Raw genomic sequence first — 22,500 nt, forward strand, 5'->3', positions numbered from 1 at the left:
ACAGCACACATAACAAGGTCAACAGAACGAAAAAAATGTAACTATACCGATGATAACAATGTTTGGCCATTATTTAATAACCTGGCCAGGAACAGGGAGTGCTGTTCTTTTTCCAGACTGTCCGCCCCGCTTGCACTTTATTCAGACAGGGAGACAGCAGATAGAGAAGGGATCACAGTGCAGAGGGGGCAGTGGGGGGGATCGAACCCCTGCCCACGCAGGAGACTCATACAGGCTGACACACACACAGTGGGCAAACACACACTCTCTCTTATACACACACACTGCACGTGAGGGAGCTGGACCCTACATCCACCCGTAACTCACAATATGACTGGCAGTAATCTGGGAAATTAATGGAAGGTATGAATTATAATCCATAATTTGCACGTTCCTGCGAGTCATAATCCCAGAGAACATCGGAAACGAAGCGGCATCAGACAGCGGCACAGTAGCTACGGCAACAGAGGTCCACTGCTTTTCTAACACGGTTCATAGAACAAAATCAAGGACCGAGGAAAATGTTTGAAGTGTCACAACTGTTAGAGATATTAAGATACCCAAGAGGTTGAGCTGTAAACTTTCAAGTAAAAAGAGTTGAGACAGCGCTCTGATTTTCTGTAAATACAGCATTTGTTGATCAGCCTTGCTGGTGCCCGCAGCAGTGCAGATTGCTGATGGGCCTGTAGGCGATGGTGAATACTGCGTGTGTCGGGTGACAGTCCGCCTCCCCTCTGGCGGGTCAGCGCGAGGCGGGCGGTCAGCTGACCCTCAGCAGTCGCACCGCTCCCCCCGAAAACCAAAGGGCCGCCCGCAGGCCGGAGCGAGATACCCAGTCAGCACCTAAACCCGAGATCGCCATGACCAAAGACAAGGCGGAGGGCTGAGGCTTCGGCTAAATGAGGCTCAAAAGGCCTTTTGTTGGCTTCACCGTGTGACAGTACAAGAGGCCCCCAGGAAAGGGATCACACAAAACTCAAAATCTTTTATCCCTCCGACAGGGCTATTTCAGCGACAGTGCCCCCATCAGACAACACTTAAAACAATAGCGTGTGGCCGGCGAAGAGGGAAGCAGTTAAGCGGCTGGTGGGCAGACTAGCTCGCTGTGGGTTCAAATCCCCGGAGTCTCACTCAATAAAGACTAAGCTACACTTACTGCACTTGTCATCTTCCATGTGAAATAATAAGAAGTTGCGACGATGACAATAATAGTATCATTACCTGACCCATATATATATGCCCGCTTAAGACCCCAGAGAAACAGACAGCACATACCTGACATCAAATATATATCCTACAAATAATGACCATTTTCTGTTTCTGACAGGGAGTAAGTGAATGAAACCTGTAGCCGCAAACATAGACGAAAAATAAGACTAAGAAGAGGGCTAATAATACCTGAGCGCTTCTGGCACCATCACTTTCAAAAATAGCAAAATGCCAATGACCGATGCCTTTTTAGCAGCACATGAATACAGGCATCGTTTCATATCTGCCCAAGGTGACGCTTTCAGTTGACGTTTCTGTGTGTACTACTAAACCCTAGGATGAAATCCAGTCTCACACTTCATGCTTTTTTCACAACCTCTAGACAGCTGATGAGGTGGGTTTCTTTTGCAGAAGCAAGCCTCGCATCCGTGCTCCAGGTCTGGATGAGGGCGAGGGCAGCAATGACGCCTCCTTTCTGACCGGGCTGCTGGGGGGGGCTCATCCTGTTAAGGCACCGTTCTCGTGCGTGGACGGTGTCGGACGATCCGATACTAAATCCGGACAGTGCCAATGGTAAATGGGACGGTTAGCCTCACGGCGCGATTCGCAACTGGCTCTAGCATCACCCGGAGAAGGAAGGGTTTCAGTCGGCAAGTCTCATCGCTCACCAGCGACCCCTGCTGGTCGATCAGATGCGCAGCGGCACACCTATTAAGCTGTGCGTACCGTCCACCAACTAACCTGCAGTGTGATAAGAACTAGCAGCTCACATCCCTGTACTCAAAACCATCTAAACCCCGCTTTCTGAGCATGGAGGTGGTACCTTGTTGATTTTGGGAGAGCCGTCACACCAACTGACCACTCTGTTCCAACACATTCCAGCAAAAACATGAACAAGTAAGTTACATTTATTTCTTATGAAATTCAGCGCGTGTGTTGACTATCGCCTACAAGGAACCAAGCCCGTACCCCAAATCTGTCTGTCTCCGTGTGAAACAAGGACCTGGATTCACTCAATAATTGTCCTTAAATTCGACGAGGAATTAAGAGTAACTGTCACTTGCATTTATTCGTCAAAGCTAAAGACAAATGTTGATACTGATTAAATTCAGGCCAAGCGTGGCAATTCCTTTCTAGCAGGAGTTCATGCAGTAATTTGATTGGTGTCAGCCCAGAATACTAAAACGTCAATGTCTATCCCTCCTGATGTGGTGACCCCCTGGCTCAAGAAGATGGCCTGGAGTCAGAGAGGGGATGGCTGTAACCGCTACTGTTCTTGACCCGCGCTGGAATTCATGACTTATATGTTATTTGAATTATTAACTATATTAACTAAATATTAACTCCAGTTAATTCACTGGCTCTGCATATGTGATGATATCACCAAAACTGAAAACATGGGAGAAATACGGCTTATGAGAAACAAGAAATCCAAATAATTCTTAGAGGGTGCCGACAGAAACCTTTACATGTTCTGTGTGTAAAAACAATCACAATTCTCAATTAAATACATTTTTGCAACAGGCAAAATCTTAATGAATCAGAAGGAATGTTATTAACCTTATTCTTCATATGGAAAAAAAACCTGCCATGCACCATGAAGATAAAATACATATTTCTAAATATATAATCTAAATTTCTTCAACAGTGACAAAAACACCCCTTGTTTGAATTCATTCCTTTATCAACATAAAAAAAGAAAACAAGTCCTAGATCTCAACAGTAAAAAAAAAGATGCTGTAAAACTCTTTCACTGACCTTCTCCAGCTTTTCAAAATGCTCCCGCAGGAATTTCATAGGACGCTCGGGCTTTGCGATGCAAAGGTTCACAATGCACTCCTTCAAGATCTGCTGGATGTTGTGTTTCTGCACAAAAACTTCACAACCCTTCAGACTCTCGTCTTCTTCCAGATTGGAGGAGGAGGTGGCCATCTTATCGCTTACCTCTGTGCATGGAAAGGAAGAGGAGGGATAATAATAAATAATAAAAAAAACAGAGTAAATTCTATAGGTGGTTTCATGTGTCCTACGGAACGGCCCTCGCAGAGAGCTAATGTCAATTTGCATTTTCCTCTACTGAAACGTGACTTCTATTCCATCACTTCGTTTCCTGTTTATTGATGCTGATGGGGATGGAGTCCCGTGTGACGTTTCAGCAGCGCAGTGGACAAGCGCTGCGATCTTAAGTACTGATTACAAAGAAAATAAAATATATTTAACATCTCGACCTCATACGCTTCATATTGATGCAAACGCACATTGAAAGCCGGCGTGTTTATTCATCGAAAACAGCGCATCATTGTCTCAAACGGAGCGATGATGAATTCCACAAGGAATCACAAACAACAGAAATGATGCCTCGAAGACAACCACGCTGTTAAACCAACCTGTTAGCGGTAAAACGAAAGCATCAGCTTACGTGAAATTGGCGGAAGTAAGAGATGCCTATGGTGTTAAAAGGAAATGCATCCGTTTATGGACCTAAAGCTTATGTATCAAAAGAAAAGATTAGCCAGATAGGCTACCTCGCAGCAACCTATAATTAATAATCTGGTGGCATGCATCTTCATTAAACAGAATAATCAAATATGCTCTTTTGCCAGGGAGAATATCTCATTTCAACATCTTCCCGACAACAAGAATATTAATCGCAAGCTTCTGTTTATGTGTAGAACCTATATTATACATCTATGTTACATGGCTAGCTAGCCAGTTGGTATTGTCAGATGAAAAAGAAAGATGAGAAATGGATCTGGAGATGCAGCCATACGTTTAAGCAAACAGGAAGAGCCTTTACTATCGTTCAGGTGCGTTGCACCAATATCGAATAATATTCTTACCGTTATTTTCTGAAGATGCTCTCTAGCAACGGTGTGCTACAGCGCCGAGGATGTTTGTAGTTAGGTACTCGGGGTTGCTGGCTGGCTGGCTGCTGCTGTTGATTTCGGTCGGCTCTCTCTGCGTCGGTTTCAATGACGTCAATCTGCCTCGCTTTATTCCACCGCAAAGCTGCTTTCTCGAGCCCAACAGAGGGATTTCGTTTATGATATATTGTTCCCCAGAGGTTAAAATGCACCGTTGTTAATGTGGGGCATGTTCATTAATGTATGTGTTTTGGGGAGACGCTTATTTGTCCACTATATTTTATTAATTTCACACCGTGTCTAAAATATTATCAGTCGTGTTTGTTATAGCGGTAGTGATGACACCCCAGCGTTCTGTTTACACGATTATACTAGATCAAGTTGTTCTTGTGTGGGTGGCTTGTTCTTTTGGATTATTAAGCCGAAGTATTTATTCACATGTACTGCGGTGCGCACTGCCTATTAGAAGTGCCACCTGTTTCCTTGGACTACATACTGTGGCCTACAGTCATTTAAACCAAGCAAACAACAAATTGAACAACAAAAATCAAATGTCATTAAAAAAACGAATTCATCAGCAGGACAGGTTAAGACAGTACCCAGGCTATGTGTGTCATGCAGTGACCAAATGAATTCAGAAACACCTAAGAAAAAGTGTACATTTTGCTTTCAAATACAAACTAATCCAAAATGTCCACCATATGCACTCAGCGCACAATTACCTGAGGCAATGAACTAATAATAATAATAATAATAATAATAATAATAATAATAATAATAATAAATAAATAAAAATAATGGATGTGTTTTTTTTATTTTTTTATTCATCAGATAAGGTGCACCATGTACAGCTGAAATGATTTGAATAGTTAAACATGAGTAGAGCAGGCGCGCACACATACACACCCACTGACAGAGGGGAAAATACGTTGTGTGATGCTGCATTTATGTAGATCCTTCATCTGAAACCTTTCTTTAACCACGATAAGTGCAGTTTGTACTAGTGTCCTCCCTCCCCCACAAGAATATTTTAATTAACCCAAACTGACATTTTAAATGGCAACTACTGTGTTTCATGCAAAAGTCAAAATGAAGATGCTAATTGCACTTGGCTTGCCGGGTAAGAGGAGACAGTGCTATATTTGGATGGCAGGATGCGAAAGCTTTCTTGGGGAGGGGTGCTGTATGGGGCTGTAGGGGTGCTGTATGCGACTCGAACACTGTCTGATCTCAGCTCCAAATCAGGTCAGATCTGCATCTCCTTCAAAATGCCACAAAGATGCAGGAAGATTTATTTTCACAGACTGCCATGTTGGCATCCTGTTCCTCTCTTTGGGTTTGGTTTTGCTAACTCTTCAATGTCCACTGATGCACTTTTTTTCTGCCTGGCCTCTCCATTAAGCTTCTCAAGGTTATAAACAACCTTTATGAGGTTATAAAACCAGGTGAGTTGAGGTTCTCATCCATCCCTTTCATGGTTCCAAAAAGTTTTTTTGTTTTTTTTACTGCCCTTCAGGCTTTGTTTGGTTGGAAAATAAAATATCTATGCTGCTATGTCAATGTTTTAGATGTTCCACACCGACTGGTATTGGTGGCATTGCTGTTCGCTGAGGATTTTTAGCATTTTATTTGAATGGGAGATATTTCCTTTCATCAGTACATCATATTTCAAATGCTATTCCTGCAGTTATTCTTGGGAAGATAGCTTCCCTTTCATACAGTGTTGCATAATCTTAAAACATGGTTTAGCACAGTGGGATCTTTGATGTAGGGAAATCCCATGACAAGAAGCCATTACTCTGCCACCCCCATTATAATCATAAATATTAAATCGCTCTTCCATAATTCGTTATTCAGAACAATTCTATAATTCAATTTGTGGGATTGGACAATGTTCTCCAGGCAGTGCAGTTGGATTATGATTTTTTTTGCCTCTGTGTCGGGTTTCCCCATATTTTTTTGTCACATATGTATCTTTCAGTGACCGTGTGATTATGCAGTGGTAGCTAAGGAATGAGCTCAATGTACATTCCGTACATTACATTACATTACATTACAAAGCATTTAGCAGACGCTCGTATCCAGAGCGACGTAAACCGAAGTCTCCAAACAAAAAAGGAAAAATGTGAAAAAAAACTTAAATAATTGAAAAAACTTACAATAACTTAACGCTATAGATGACTACAAAGAAACTGTTTAACAAGCAATAAAGTTTGCAAAATTTTGAACCGGTAGCCGACGTAAAGCAGTTTGTGTTTGTCGTAGCGCACGTGGTCGCCATAACGACGAAAGCAGTAGCAACAATGGCGACAGGAGACGAGCGTGGTGCTGCCGAGGTTTTGCGAGCACTGGCCCGGCACCTAAACTGTCTCAATGAAGACAGCAAGAATACCAGAAAACGGGCGCTGGAATCCATCAGACGAGAGACATTTGAGAAAAGTTTGTCAAGCGACGTGCTCCAGGAAGTGTTCGCGTCCATTCTGAAATCACTCTTGAAATGCCTGTCAGATCCCATGGAAAGATGCCGAGAGACAGCCATTCAAATGATTGGTGACTTTATTCGAAGTGTACCCAAGCCTGAGGACTGTTTGCCCTATTTAATACCCGCGTTCACCCATCGGCTGGGTGGCAAGGAGATCCTGGAGCCAGCGGAGGAACTGCGGCTGTCGATGGTGGAGGTTCTTAGCCTGACTGTGGAGGTGTGCGGCAGCCGCCTGGCTCCTTACCTTGATGACATGGTGAAGATACTGCAGAGGACTATCGTAGACCCTTATCCAGAGGTCAAGAAGGAGACCTGTAAATGCACTGTGAACTTCGCCAGAAGTATACCAGGTAACGGTCATTCGTTGTAACGTTAGGGAAGCTAGCTACCGTTTGTAAAACTATGGTTAGATCTAGCTCTGGCATACCAACGTTAGCTTGCTAACTTAGCCAAGGTAGCCGGCTAACTAATGATGGACACTTCTGATAATTTATTACAATAATAATTTACCAGGACTCTTTTGAAACAAATGCATGTGGGCCGTGTGATTAATTGGGACTGTCGATAACTTTTGGATATTTGTTTGCTGGCTAAAGTTAGCCACGGAATTGTGGCTGGAGTCTGCAGGTTGCCATGGTTTCATGAGGCTTGTGTTTACCAGCGAGCAACAGTGAGCTCACTTGCCGCTTCGATCGAGATTCAAGAGAGGCTTTTTACTGCTGAAATATAATCACAGATGAAATAATCATGTACTTTAGTGATCATGCATAACTATAATTCAATAATCCAATAATATGTGGTTATGCGTTATTGATTCATTTTTGTTTGGAGTAAAAATTATATTTAAATGAATTATGCTTGGAGGCTGTATTTATAGAAATCGTTTTGACTTTTAGTTAATGGATGGCTTAGACTGCGAAAAAAACGATGGAGCCCTGGCACTTTAGCACATGACAGCAAAACGCTTTTTACATGCGCCTTACAGTTATAATAAACTGCTAACTATCGCGTCTGCCTGTTGTAAGACCTGAGTACAACGCCAATCAGGTGGATCGGTTTAATCACGTGAGCGGTTGCGTCTCCTCCTTTTAACGTCGAAAGTTCTGGAAGAGAGGACCAGAGACCAACCTAGACAATGCGCATCTCAGATTTTCAATTAATTATACACAGTAAATCAATTGCTGCGGTTCACTATCTATAACTGAACATGTATTACTTCTAAATATGCATTATACATGTTTTATATTTAATTAATATTTAAAAACAGCCCTCGAGTTTTTAGAATGCTCCTCCACCTTTCACCATGTTTCCTATGCCCGCCCATTCCAAGTGTGAGCAACCTTCACAGGCGTCATAGAGAGATAAGCTATGGATGCATTCATTATTTAAAGGTAGAATAGGTAAGATTTGTGTTCAAATATTGTTACAAGACCATTGTAAATCCCTTCCTATCATTGAAAAAGGCTCACTGACATGTTGACTCGCCCTCTACCTGTGTTTATAGTCCTTAAATTCAGGTTTCAAAATATGCAGTTGAGGGGCTGGCACTCTGTACCAAAACATCTATAGCTGTACAATAATTCAAGCTCATTGGCTGAAAATTGGTCCTAATTGCCACAGCCAATGGTGTTTCAATTTCAGCGCGTTCACAGAGAAGGGGGAGGGATTGTGGTGTTGTGGTTTGAGCGTATTTGTTGCTGTAATTCCTCTCTTGACCGTTATGAGTCAGAAATGACCTATTGTACCTTTAATTAGCAAAACAAATGCCTTGCCTTTGAGTCCCACGGTCTTGAACCCCCCCCCCTCCAGCGCACTTCCACATGCAGGCGGAGAGTCTGGTGAAGCCGCTGATGCAAACCGTGTCGCACCAGCACTCCCGCGTTCGCGTGGCGGTCGTCGAGGCCACGGGCGCCGTCATCCAGTACAGCAGCGGGAAGCCGGTGGACGACGTCCTCTCGCACCTGGCCCAGAGGCTGTTTGACGACTCGCCGCAGGTACAAGACCGGCTTCAGGGCTCCGCCCGACGTCCGTTGTTGACGTGGCGGTGCGGGTGCGAGTCCTGCCTCGTCTACGACTTACATATGGTTTTAAATATGAGCGTGGGTCCCGAGTCTGGTCGCTTCCCTTCCCCCAGGTGAGGAAGGCTGTGACGGCAGTCGTTGGCGGCTGGCTTCTGGACCTGCCGGACAGGTACTCCTTCTTCCACAAGCTGATCCCTCTCCTGCTGACCAGCCTCACCGACGAGGTCCCGGAGATCAGGTAAACCGAGTGGATTACTCCGGTGGATCACCACGTCGTAGGCCACAGGTCTTCAGTTTTGGTCTCGTTCATACCAGGTCACTTCAATTTCACACTCACTTACTATAACCCAGTTCTGTCCAGGATTGATCTGACTTGAAGTTAAAAGGTAGAGCATCTCAGAGTAATTGGAGATGAAGTCCAGAACATGAGCTTCTTAAGTGCGGCGGGCGGGTTCTGGACTTCACCTCCCATCAGCCCCTTTTGTGAATGTGCTCGAGTCATCCCAAGACGGAGTGAATCCGAAAGCAGGTGCTCACTGAGTTGGGGAGAGAGCGGGGGTGGGGAGATGGGGAGGTATGACTCCTTCAGCAGTGAGAGGCAGTCACCGCAATTTACCCTAGGGGGAGACATAGAGGCCAGCGTGGCGTTCACAGGACGGGGGTTCTGTCGATGGGGCCGATGAACACCACACAGCATCTCTGCTCCGCTCTACTCCCCAGGCTCCTGGCAGAGGACCTGTGGAGGCGAACGGGAGCTCAGTGGGAGAAGGAAAACGAACAAGACCTGAAGGACAAGCTGGACTTCCTCCTGGAACCCCCTGCACATTACCCCCCTGGAGGTGAGCTAGGGCACTGACACTGCTTACAGCAGCAGATTGCACCCCCCCTCTCCCCTCTCCCCATCGCCAACCTCGTAAATGTAAACAGTCGCTGTCGGTTAGCATTAATCATGACATCAGGTGGAGAAGGAGAGATAAAAGAAGGTCTGTGGCAAACCACACAAGCCCTGTGGTTTGTCCATACAAGCAGGTCCCCGTTTAGACGTAACTGTACACCTTTGTTGCTGACGGCAGTGTGAAATTGAGTAAATGGGAAGGGGGTGTGGGGGGGAATACCCAAGCTGCGGGATAGGTGGCGGCGGGATTGCAGTGATTAAAGACAGCAGAGCGTAATTTGGCACTGTAGTTTAAACAGACCGTTTGACACCCTTTGAAGAAGGAAATTCACTTGAAACTTGAGCGCAGGTTACACAAACTAAAGAACACAGTCTCACGTGTACGCCCTACCTCAGATGTTTTAGCGCCCTGGAAACAGATTACGCGTGGAACTCTGCGCCAGGTATAATCCCTTAAACGCAGGTTGTCAACCGTAAACGGTGTAAATCATCCGTAAAAGTTTCTCTCTTTTTTTTTTACAATTTGGACCGTAATCTTCAGTCACGTTTTCTGAGCTGCTTTCTCAAAGTAGGTCAGAATCGGAGTGGCACCAGCGACGTTCAGCTCGTACGGTCTACGGTTGGCGCGGATTTGACGTCTAGTTAGGAGGTCTGCTGGAAGGAATGGTGGCCACAGTAAAAAAACAAGGAAAAAAAAACTCTTCCTCTCAGAGTCTTCCTCATTGGCTGACGGCTAAAGGGGTCGAGGTCGCCACGTTCTTCCCCCATCTCCTGGCAACAAGCCGTCCACAGCTCAGCTCCTCATTTCCATCCTGTGCTTTGTGCACCTGTCTGATGCTCTGCATGACCAGGCCATCCATCCTCTCAGATTTGATTAACGTGGGGATTATTGTCACCTGAACACTCCAGGGAACTTGAAAACCTTCTGAAAGCCTTCACCTCAAAAGACGCCAAAGCGGGTCTCAAATTCCCATCGTCTGAAAAATCATCTCTTTCGGAAACAAACGATATATTTCAGGAGTTTCTCACCACAGTTTCTTTACATTTTTTTTTTTTTTTTTTTACCTGTGGGCCTAAAGGTAAAATAATTAACCTGGCTCTGGCTCCGCCCTCCGACTCTGCAGATGATGAATGGCCTATCTCTGTCCGGCGTTAGGGTCCGCCATAATTACAGCCGCTACGCCGAGACCGATTGGCCGATATTTTGGGAGGGGGGGCAGGGAACCCCTGGCCTGTACTCTGCTGGCCAGGTCCACATTCAGGACACTCTGGATGTGAGTAATGGCACCCGGACCTGGGGGGTTGGGGGCAATTAGGGGCAAGTCTGCTCTACCCTCCCACCCCTGTCCTGTCTGAGCAGCTGAGTGGAGGGCCCGGGGGGGGGGGGGGGGGTTAGAAGCAGAGTCTGGAAGCTCACAGCTTCTTATTAGCACCTATTAATAACGTCTGTCAGCGGTGTAATGAGGAAAGCCCCCACAGCCCGGGGAGGAGGAAGGACAGGGCTCAGCCTTCACGCTTACGGGGAGGAGGCAGGTGATGATCTGTCCAGGATTTCTGCAGATAAAAAAATCTTTATTAATAACCTCCTTCCTCCTTCCTTTTAGAAATGTAATACTCCCCTGTATACTGTGTGTGTGTTGGGGGGGGGGGGGGGGGGGTGTCCTGTACAACACCCTTTTGGGAAGCGGGGACATTGTGGGACACAGCTGGGGGGTTGAAGTAAGGGGCAGGCAGTTGAGAGATATTAATATTGGGCTCTGCCACTGTCTCCTGTAACGGGGCTGTAGATGCCAACAGGATGCAGGTGCAGGAGGGGAGGGGGGGGGGGGGGGCGGTAATGGCAGAAAAGCTGGCGCTTGAAGAAAGTGGGATCCCGTGGAGTGTGGGAGGGGAGGACGTGTCTGTGGTCATCGACGCACCCCCGTAAAACTGCACACACCCAGATACTGCCCCCCCCTCACCCAGCTCCCGTCCTGCCTTGTCACACGGTTCGTGAGCGGAGACGGGCGCCACAGGAAGCCTCTGATGGGGTCATCATAAATCCACAGGGCCCTCTTCACAAAGGTCTCTGTGAGACGTTTCAAGGCCTCCCAAACCTGGATTTGTTTTGTCTTGCCTTGTGTGTGCGGGGCTTGATTAATGACCCTCTTTCCCCGTTCCTCATTTACGAATGACCTTATTACGGAAAGCCACCTCGTCTGTGAAGCTGAGCGGATGTGGACGGCCGGTTCAGAAGGCGCTTCGCTTGTTCCGACACGTTTTTCAGGCAGGAAGTCTCAACCGCAGAAAAATTATATATGGATAATAACAGTATTAAATGTCTGTGAAATATGAGCTGCTCTGTAATTAAGTCCAAACATAAACCAAGTTTTCATTGGCTCGATTGCTCCTTCAGTAACAGCCTCAAAATTAAGTGCGCCAGTCATATGTGCAAATGGTTATTTTTTTGGATGGCCATTTAAGGAAACCCAGATCAGAAAGACCGTAGAGCCACTGTTCTTCTAGTCACTCCGTAGCTTAGGCCAGTATGCTAGATTTCACACATGTGCTGCATATACAAATAAGTGTAAGTGTATGTACGTATGGTGTGTGTGTATGGTGTATGCATGTACAGTGTGCTGGTATGTGTGTGTGTCTGTGTGTATGGTGTATGTACGTATGGTGTGTATGTATTGTGTATGGTGTATGCATGTACAGTGTGATGGTATGTGTGTGTATGGTGTATGTACGTATGGTGTGTATGTATGGTGTATGTATGTACAGTGTTGGTATGTGTGTGTGTCTGTGTGTATGGTGTATGTACGTATGGTGTGTATGTATGGTGTATGTATGTACAGTGTGCTGGTATGTGTGTGTGTATGGTGTATGTACGTATGGTGTGTATGTATGGTGTATATATGTAGTGTGCTGGTATGTGTGTGTGTCTGTGTGTATGGTGTATGTATGTACAGTGTGCTGGTGTGTCTGTGTGTATGGTGTATGTATGTACAGTGTGCTGGTGTGTGTGTGTCTGTGTGTATGGTGTATGTATGTACAGTGTGCTGGTGTGTGTGTGTGTCTGTGTGTATGGTGTATGTATGTACAGTGTGCTGGTGTGTGTGTGTGTGTGTGTGAGTGAGATGAAGCTCCTGAGTTGCTGACTGACCCAGCTGCTGTTCCCCAGTGGAGAGGCCGGGGCTGGGGTGCCGGGAGCTGGTGTCCAGGAACCTGTCCAAGCTGCTGCCGGCGGTGGGCCGGGACCTGGGGGACTGGCTGGCGGGCACGCGGGCCAAGACGGCGCGGCTCCTGAGCGTGCTCCTGCTGCACTCGGAGGACCACAGCACCCAGCACCTGCAGCCGCTGCTCGCCACCCTGTACCGCGGCTGTGCGGACGGAGAGCCCGCCGTCGTCCAGAGCGTGAGTGCCTGTGCCTCTCCCCCGCGCCTCGCCCGCGCCGCCTCTCCCCCGCGCCTCTCCCCCGCGCCTCTCCCGCTCCTCTCCCCCGCGCCTCTCCCGCGCCTCTCTCCCGCGCCTCTCCCGCTCCTCTCCCCCGCTCCTCTCTCCCGCGCCTCTCCCCCGCGCCTCTCCCGCTCCTCTCCCGCTCCTCTCCCCCGCGCCTCTCCCGCGCCTCTCCCCCGCGCCTCTCCCGCTCCTCTCCCCCGCGCCTCTCCCGCTCCTCTCCCCCGCGCCTCTCCCGCTCCTCTCCCCCGCGCCTCTCCCGCTCCTCTCCCCCACGCCTCTCCCGCTCCTCTCCCCCACGCCTCTCCCGCTCCTCTCTCCCGCGCCTCTCTCCCACGCCTCTCCCCCGCGCCTCTCCCGCTCCTCTCCCCCGCTCCTCTCCCCCGCTCCTCTCTCCCGCGCCTCTCTCCCGCGCCTCTCCCGTGCGCTCGCCGAGGGCCGATCAGTTCTGCCTCGGCCAGCCTTTCAGTCCTCTCATCGGACCTAAAGGCCCGGACACACCAAACCGACGGTCGGCGTCGGAGCCCCCGGAGGCGTCGATGAGAGCTCTCACCGACGTCCGACGGCTCCGACGCCGATTCAACATGTCGGAGCCCTCCAAAACACGCCGACGGGGTGTCGGCGCGCGGGACACACCGGAAAGACTCGGCCGACAGGGCGCCACCGACGTCCGACGGCCGACCGTCGGTTTGGTGTGTCCGGGCCTTAAGACAAAAACGTGTCACCAATAAGGTGAGCCGGTTTGTCTCATTTCATGATTTGCCGAACGAAGCGAGAAGATTTCACTTTAAACAAGCCAAGCAAACGGTTTGTGTTATACAAGCCAAGCAAACTTTAGACAAGTTCATACTTTCCACAAGATTTTGGGCCAGTTTCACAGACACAGATTAGGCTTAATTCCTGGACTAAATTCAGGTTTTCAGAATGTAGTCCAGGACTAGTCTTAATCTGTGAATGTGAAACCCAAAATATTATTTTTCTTTCAAGTAGAAAATATTAGCTTGTTTTAAGTTACTGTTTGCTTGGCAAGTGAAATTCTCACTCCATTGGCAAATCTTGAAATGAGTCAGACTCATTGGCATATGTTTGATGTATTTAGCAACAAATAAGATTTTAAGCCTAATATAAGACGAAAATACTTTCAGTGACTTATTTTTGGGTTTTTACAGTGAATATTGGTTAGAGAGTGAAAACATTGTTCGCATAAATACAGGGCATGGAAAACTGCTTGGGAGAACAGCCTTTACTGTTAAGTGTTTGAACATCTTTGACCTTTCCGTTTAACTCACGGAAAGGTTTCCATTGTAAAACCCCTCGGAAAGCGCAAGGCTGAACGTGGCTGCACGTCAGATCAATAAATCAGCCTTTGCGGAAGGCCACTGGCTTGATGTGCGGTTGGACCGTCCAACAAATCACTTCTCCCAGGTATTATTTTAAGAAGTTTGTTTTTCCTGACGATCTGAAAATAGTTTAAAGATTTGCTTTGACACGCGTTAAATGCGATGTGAAATTGCTTGAGAACCACCCCTGCCTCTCAAGGGCATCTTTGACCTTTCGCGTTTCATTGGTCTTGTGACTATTACACTGCATTTATTGTTTCTCAGGTACACGACTACACTCAGTTTCCAGCCAGGGAATATGCACCATTTAAAGATTAAAATATTCCACATATCTGAGGGGGGAAAAAATTGCCATTTTTGTTATTTTTTAGCCCTGTCGGTTATGTCAGGACGAGGGTCCTCATGATTCAGGTACCTGGTTGGTGCCTCCGAACCCAATAAAAACATGGTGTTTAATTCTGTGTAGCGAATGAAAGCAGAGACCCTGAACAGAATGGAACCATTTATCCTCTTCCCAAAGCATCAGATGCTATTTCCAGGCACGTCTCTATGGAAGACCTGACCTGACGCTGCAGCAAAGCCTGATGGTCTTTATGGAGCAAATATAGACACACTCAGGTTTTGGTATCGGAGTAAATGTAGACATATACTCCAGTACCAAAATCTGAGGGTAAGTAGACGGATCGGGGTCAGATATGTAATTGTTTTGGATTCAATATTTTTCATTGATTGGCCTGGTACAATTGAGCCAACCAAGAAGACCAGTCTGCGGGCTTTGCCCTTTTTTATTTGAATCCAGAACAGTTTCATGTTTGACCCAGGTCTGGTTGACATCCTCAGATATTTGCGTTAGAGTAAATGTAGATGTCCCCGGGTGTGGGTACTAAAGTAAATGTAGACCCCCTCTGGTCTTGGTTCTAGAGTAAATGCAGACTCCCTCTGGTCTTGGTTCTAGAGTAAATGCAGACTCCCTCAGGTCTTGGTTCTAGAGTAAATGTAGACCCCCTCTGGTCTTGGTTCTAGAGTAAATGCAGACTCCCTCTGGTCTTGGTTCTAGAGTAAATGTAGACCCCCTCTGGTCTTGGTTCTAGAGTAAATGCAGACTCCCTCAGGTCTTGGTACTGGAGTGCATGCAGACGCCCTGGAGGTTTGGGATGGACAGCAGGTCCTCCGTGCGGCCCTGGTCAGGACACAGCTGCCTGCTCTCTGAACAAAAGAGCGCTGATGCGTTTATAGACGGCAGCGGCCGGGCTCCTTTGAGCCCAAGGCTTTCGGATGCAGCTGGGGGCCGAGGAAGCGCCCGGCGGTCCGGAGCACTGACTGATGGGAAATTCCGTCTCTCCGCGCAGTGCCTGGAATCGGCCGAGCTGCTGGGGCGCTTCGTCCACCCCGAGGTCTCCCTGAAGCTGCTGCTGGCGCACGCGGAGAACGCCTCTTCCTCCTCCTCTTCCTCTGCGTCGCTCGCGGTGCTGGCGGCCGTGCTCCGGGGGGGCTCGGGCCACGCCCTGCGACCGCACCTCCTCCGGATCGGGGACGCCCTCGCCCACCCCGACCTGTGGCACGAGTCCCAGCAGGTGACATGACCGGCCCTTCTGCCTGTGTCCCGAGAGGTCCTGAGCCCAGTGATATCTTTGTGCCGACTTGTAACTGTGACAGTTGTTTCAGGATCCAGTGATATCTTTCTGCCTGACTTGTAACTGTGACAGTTCATCTTTTCCGAATCCAGTGATATCTTTGTGCCTGACTTGTAACTGTGACAGTTGACCTTTTCAGGATCCAGTGATATCTTTGTGCCGACTTGTAACTGTGACAGTTGACCTTTTCAGGATCCAGTGATATCTTTCTGCCTGACTTGTAACTGTGACACCTGTTTCTCGTTGAACCTGAACGACTGTATCTCGAGACTGCAGTCGACCAACATGTGTTAGCGCCTTCCCTCTTCCACAACAACCATAACTGTGTATTTGTACGATTATTTTCCTCTAAAGAATGTAATATGCACGCTTTTGAATGGGTACACTGCAGCATACATCATACCAAACATCAAACTCCAGCAGAACAAATATAATCCTCAAACACCGGGCAGAGTCTGTTTCCCTGTCGCACATTTCAAAGTTTCGGCCATAAAAATAAAAAAAAATCACTGTCTGGCAGCCAGTAACGTCCTCTCGTAACCCCCGCGATTAAAGCGTTATTTTTCATGTTAAGTAGCGGTTGAAAAGTCTCCAGTCAGCGGTCTGTGAATAACATCCCCCGTCCCTGGTGTCTGTGTACGGCTGGAAAAATACCAGAGCGGTCCGGCACTTCCTCTGTCGCTCGTCCTAAATGCGCTTCCTTTGATATGAAAATAACGCCGCTCCGACAGACAGCTATTTTCTGAGGCCTCGGCCGTGAGTCACCCGTGCCTGGGACACCCCCCCCCCACCCCCCCCCCGAAAGAATTTCCTCCCCGGGACCGGCGATAATAAAGCCCGCTAATTCGGCCTGACCCCTGCGTGGTTTTGTCTGGCCCCGTCCCCCCCGTCCCCTCCAGCCGTTTGGGGGGGGGAGGTGACCGCTTGGGCTGTTTTTCAGAGCGGTCCCCCCTGGCGTCTGGCACCGCGGCGACGCCTCCTTGCGCCTACACCCCGCCCCGATCGGAGTCCCGCGGCTTCAGAGACAGATTGAGGGCGGGCGGGCGGGACCCGAGGCGGGGTAGAGCCGGTGGGGCCGGGGTCACACGCACAGTCACAGATGGTGCTGGACCTCTGGTCCCGCTAAAGCCCGGCTCACTCAGACACACCTGGGCCTGTGGAAAGCAGGAGCGGGGCGGAGGCAGGGAGGCCCCGAAGTCAGAGGAGGAACAGAACCTGGCCTCAGAGAGTCCTCAGCTCAGCCCGTATCAACCAAACGCGCAAAGAGACACGCAAGAACCCTGCCGGTGTGTCAGTCAGTCAGTCAGTCCATCTGTCTGTCTGTCTGCATTACTTGTCTCTCTAACCTCTCCAATCCATCATATAAGTATGTCAAGCCTGCCCATTTCTTACCCCTTTTTTCAAAATAAAGAATAAATAAACCTCTCGTGTATTTGACTGTGCAAGACATTTTCAAAAGCAGATATAATTCTGCAAAAAAAAAAAAACCCCAAAAAAAACCCAACCGTGGCCCAAAGAGGGAGAGGGGAAATAAAAAGAGTCTAAAATGCAGAATTGGTCACTTTGCTTTTAAAGTAAGCATTAGTGGGCAGAAGCCAGTCCCTGTTTGATCCTCCACACATAAGAGAGATTTGTGCGCTCGGAGGAGCGAGGTCTGGCCCGGTCAGAGAAAAAACACGGCGGAGAAATAAAAGTTCAAATAATGTTCAAAGCGGAGCCGAAACCACGATGGCCCGTGGGGACTGCAGGGGCCGGGGCAGGCCACACCGCGCCTCTGTGCGCTTAACCTCTCCGCTTTTAAGGACAATATTTGCCCCTTCTTTTTTTTTCTTTTTTTTTAAATAACCCAGATTTGGAGGAAATGCAAAGGAGCGAATCCTAATTCACCGACGTCACCGTGCGGAGCAAACAGGGGCCTGCCGGCTGGTTTGGGCCGTGTAGAGCAAGCAGAAGCCTGCCGGCCGGTTTGGGCCGTGTAGAGCAAGCAGAAGCCTGGCGGCCGGTTTGGGCCGTGTAGAGCAAGCAGAAGCCTGGCGGCTGGTTTGGGCCGTGTAGAGCAAGCAGAAGCCTGGCGGCTGGTTTGGGCCGTGTAGAGCAAGCTGAAGCCTGCCGGCTGGTTTGGGCCGTGTAGAGCAAGCAGAAGCCTGCCGGCTGGTTTGGGCCGTGTAGAGCAAGCAGAAGCCTGGCGGCTGGTTTGGGCCGTGTAGAGCAAACAGAAGCCTGCCGGCTGGTTTGGGCCGTGTAGAGCAAACAGGGGCCTGCCGGCTGCTTTGGGCCGTGCGGAGGACAGGGAGGCCTGCCGGCGGAGTCGGCCCTGGTCTGTGGCCTGGCGTGTGGGGGCTCAGGTGAGGCCCGTGGAAGGGGAAGGAGAGGGGTTTACGTGCGGCGCTTAAAAGCGCTCATCCGTCAGCGCTCCGCTGTAAACGCGCTGACCTACAGTAGCCCCCCCCCCGGCTGCTTTCATCTCCACTCCGCGATGAGCGAGCGCTCAGATCCCCTCTCACGACCGCCTGCTCCAGGTGGGGGGGGGGGGGTCGCTAGAGATTAGGAAACAGCTTCACTCGCGAGACACAGCCAGGGCGGGGGGCCACAGACGACCACAGTGGACTTGGCAGGACTTAACCTGGCGTTTCGGCGAAAGGTTACTTCAGTGGCAATGTTGTGAGCCGCAGGTGTGTGTGTGCGTGTGTGTGTATGTGTGTGTGTGGCTGTTAGAGTGCATAAGAGAGAGAGTGTATGTGTGTATATGCGTGTTAGAGAGAACCTGTAATTGCATAAGCATATGTGTGTGCATACCTGTGTGTATAGGTCACCTGGACTGTGTTTAGTGTAAATGACTGACGAGCTGTCCCTCCCACTATGCCACTGTTCTCCTCGTGCCCCCCCCCCCCCTCTCCCACACGCCTGTCCCCCCTCCCCCCTACCCTCCCCCTACCCGGCCCCGGCCCCCGAAGCCAGCCCGAACACCTGGAGGCCGTCTCTGACCTGCCCCCCCTAATGACAGGACCGAGGAAGACAGGAAACTGGGGCCGTGATCCCAGAGATTAGCTGGAAATTGGCCTTGCAGACCTCTGATTGAGAAAGAGAGAGAGAGGGAGCGAGAGAGAATATGGAGACGAAGAGTCAGTTGTCCCACATTGGTCAATTGGAGGAAATGGCTTTCAGTCACTGATTCATTCATTACATCACTATTACTGGCTGATTCACTCCCTCACTGAATTACTGGCTGATTCACTCCATCACTGAATTACTGGCTGATTCACTCCATCACTGAATTACTGGGTGATTCACTCCCTCACTGAATTACAGACTGATTCACTCCTTTACTGAATTACGGACTGATTTACTCCCCCACTGAATTACAGACTGATTCACTCCCTCACTGAATTACAGACTGACTCACTCCTTCACTGAATTAGACCGACTCCTTTAACTCACTCAGTCAATCAGTCTCAGTCCCTCACAGACGTTCTCTCTCTCTTCTCTTCCTCTTCAATGCTTAACAAAGGTTGCATTCACCAAAGTGTTTCCTTTTGCCCTCTCCCTCGTGTTGACTGACTGATTCTGTCTCTCTCCCTCAGTGTGTGTACGTGCAGGTGTTGGGCTGTGTGCAGGCACTGCTGGGTGTGTGTGAGGGGGACTGTGGGCCCATCAGCCTCCAGCTGCTGCAGGTCCTGCTGACGGTGAGGAGCCTGTCCACTGAGCCCCAGCTCTGGAGCACGGTGAGTCATCCCACACTGAGCACGCTCAGAACCAGCAGGCCTCCGGTCCCAAAGCACTGAGCACGCTCAGAACCACCAACCTGCCAGCGGCCAACAGGCGGATATGCAGTGCAGTCTTAAGTATTTGGACAGTGGTACAATTTATGTTCTTTTGAGACTAGACACTGAAAGCTTTCTTATACTAAGGAAGCAGTTGCATAGACCTGACGAATCAGAAACAGTTAAGAAGCCAACTTTCCAATTACTTTTGGCCCTCTAAAATGGAGGGACTGTGTATAAAAAAGGGATGTAATTCCTACACTGACCACCCAATGTGGATGTTAAAAACCCTCACATTAAAGGTGACAATCTGTATTTTAACCTCACTGTTGGTGTACAGTGCCAAAAGAACAGAAATTGTACCACTGTCCCAATACTTGGGCACTGCACTGTAGATGGACGGCAATATAGTATATAACTAACTGGCAGTAGACAGCAGACAGACAGCTGGATTTTGGTTGAATTGACATCGTTCACATGAAATCATACCTTGGCACTGGTTCACGCAATGGATGAAATGCACATGAGCAGAGCACCTGTGACCTGAGAGTGGATCTGGAGCGTTTTTCCCAGGCCCTGTTCAGTGCCGGGTTTCCTCAGTGCGCAAGGGGACGGCAGGTAGTGAAAGACGATGATTCAATAGCGCAACGCCCTGGCGGGAGGCCGCTGCTTTCATTCAGCCGTTAGCGCTTCCTGCCAGACCGCAGAGAGAGAGAGAGAGAGAGAGAGAGAGAGAGAGGTAAAGGCACGGACCGCCCAGCTGAGAATGTGCACCCCGCACTGCAGCAGGAGATGGGCAGGCGGCTGAAGGATCGGTTTTCTCGATCCAAACGGACGGTTACCGCCGCAAACAACAGCCGCAGTTTACAAACAAAAGTCTATAAACGACAACTACCGCTGTTAAAGCAGCAAACGGCAGCCGCGGTTACCGCCGCAAACAACAGCCACAACTTCCAATACAAATGAAAAGTATTACCTTCAACGACAGAGACTGCTCTAAACAGCCTCCGCTATGAACAACTACCGCAATAAACAGCCACCACTACATACAGCCATGGTTTACAAACAAAACTCACTGCCACAAACGACAACTGCCACTACAAACAGAAGCTACCACTAGAAATGACAGATATGGCTCTAAACTGCAGTTTCTACGACAAACTACCACCAGCTACCATTGGAAACAACAGCGACCACTACAAACCTGGTGAGAAATCGGTCGGTACTGGTGTCTCATTCCATTTGGCACCTCATTGCAGCCGTATTTGGCATCGTATGGTTTTGAAATCATTGCCAGGCCCTGGGGGTGGTGACAAAATGGATGGGTACCCCAATTTCTAAACCTACAAAGGGCGTACTAACCATTCCAGATGGAGAGTCCAAGCAAGAGAGGGTAGAGGGTTAAAGTTTCTGAACACAGTTTGTTGTATGACCACACGCCAGCTACGACCAACCATCTTTCCCTGCGCGTGCGTTTTTCCAATGAGCTCCTCTCCACCTCCCTTCTGCGGACACGTGGCTGCTCCCCGTCCCTCTCTTTCCACTCTCTTTCCTTATTATAACTCTGAGCGCGGAGAAGATATCTGAGGAATGCAACATTCGTTTTAGTTCAAAGGGGGAGGGGGGGGGGAGATACCCAAAGAGTGCAATTACCCACTTAGTCAGAGGGTGCCGAAATTGCACCTTTCCAGCGGGACGTTAGACCAACGGCTGGAAAGTGGAAGGGGGGAAGCTGGGGGGGGGGGGTTATTTTGGAAGGGGGAGGGGGGTGTGAGTGCTGCAGCAGGTGTTTGGTGGCCCTCCCGTGCAGTCGGCTCCTGCCTCGGGCGGCCATTACGTGCCGGAGAGGTGGGGAGCGTGAGGATTATTCACCGCGCAGTCATCTGGCAGCGAGGGGGAAGAGGGGGGGGGGAAACAAAACAGGCCTTCTCAGTCTAAACAGTGACATCCCCTGGATCTAAACACTGGCCATATCCAGCTCCATGGAAGGCCAGGGGGGGAGGTCTGGAAAGAACAGGCTTGCATCCCGGGAGTGGACCGGCACTGTGGTCTCAGTGACCCGGTCTTAGCGGTCCGGTCAGGGTCCACTGGGACAGGAGGGTGATTCTCTGGACGTGGGCTGCTTTTCTCCATAGCTTCCCAGAAGAGGCTACAGATGGGTCCAGCTGGTCTCGCTGTTGACACAAAATTTGTGTATGCGTGTGTGTAAATTCAACTGAATTTTATTCACATGACGTACATATATTATCCGACTTAAATAAAGGTACAAGCACTCTCAACAATGGATAATCATCATTATCATAAACAGTGTGGATGATTCACAGACTTGCCTCCCTCTCTCAGGTGGAGGAAACGACCGGGGCGTTGTGCTCGGAGCTGGGGCTGGCCGGGGAGGCGGAGCTATACAGACAGCACATGCCTCAGCTGATTGGCTGGCTGTCCCAAACCCAGCGCGCCTGGACCAATCACTCCATCCAGAGGCTGCAGCTGCAGGTCCTTGTCGTCCAGTCAGGTACGGGACAGGGGGAGGGGGGGGCGTCAGGGTCTCGAATCACGGGGAACACGAGGCGTCTCATTTATCAATGACCATAAATTATACTGCAGAATGTTTACTTAATATCCTCATCCAGCCTGTTTATCTGGCCATTATCCGCTCTGTATTTAAACACTGGATATAGATACTATTTTTAAGTACTATGGTAATCACAGAGTTATTAATCAAATCATGAAAGTCGCATTCCAAAACCCCTCTCCCTTCCCTCATCTCCTTTTCCCCCCTCGGAGACCACCTTAAAATAAAACAACACACTGACAGAATTAGGCCGTACTGCGTAGAACCTGGCCCTCAGTTAGGCC

At 49.1% G+C, this 22,500-nt stretch overlaps 2 protein-coding genes across 2 annotated transcripts in view; one reads left to right on the forward strand and one right to left on the reverse strand.

The window, feature by feature from the left end:
- Window positions 1-4,418, reverse strand: part of LOC133114074 (cAMP-dependent protein kinase type I-beta regulatory subunit-like) — a 20,031-nt gene extending 15,613 nt beyond the window's left edge. The window contains exons 1-2 of the mRNA XM_061223269.1: window positions 4,050-4,418; window positions 2,968-3,155 (exon numbers count right to left, since the gene is read on the reverse strand). Of these exons, the coding sequence (XP_061079253.1) occupies window positions 2,968-3,141 (174 nt within the window). The 5' untranslated portion in view covers window positions 3,142-3,155; window positions 4,050-4,418. The remainder of the gene's footprint in view (window positions 1-2,967; window positions 3,156-4,049) is intronic.
- Window positions 4,419-6,356: 1,938 nt separating this feature from the next.
- Window positions 6,357-22,500, forward strand: part of LOC133114380 (dynein axonemal assembly factor 5) — a 31,399-nt gene continuing 15,255 nt past the window's right edge. Inside the window, exons 1-8 of the mRNA XM_061223695.1 lie at window positions 6,357-6,905; window positions 8,365-8,549; window positions 8,690-8,814; window positions 9,297-9,415; window positions 12,635-12,867; window positions 15,599-15,823; window positions 19,465-19,605; window positions 21,988-22,156. Of these exons, the coding sequence (XP_061079679.1) occupies window positions 6,377-6,905; window positions 8,365-8,549; window positions 8,690-8,814; window positions 9,297-9,415; window positions 12,635-12,867; window positions 15,599-15,823; window positions 19,465-19,605; window positions 21,988-22,156 (1,726 nt within the window). The 5' untranslated portion in view covers window positions 6,357-6,376. The remainder of the gene's footprint in view (window positions 6,906-8,364; window positions 8,550-8,689; window positions 8,815-9,296; window positions 9,416-12,634; window positions 12,868-15,598; window positions 15,824-19,464; window positions 19,606-21,987; window positions 22,157-22,500) is intronic.

The sequence above is a fragment of the Conger conger genome, chromosome 16 (assembly GCF_963514075.1).
Source record: "Conger conger chromosome 16, fConCon1.1, whole genome shotgun sequence".
Lineage (NCBI taxonomy): Eukaryota > Metazoa > Chordata > Actinopteri > Anguilliformes > Congridae > Conger > Conger conger.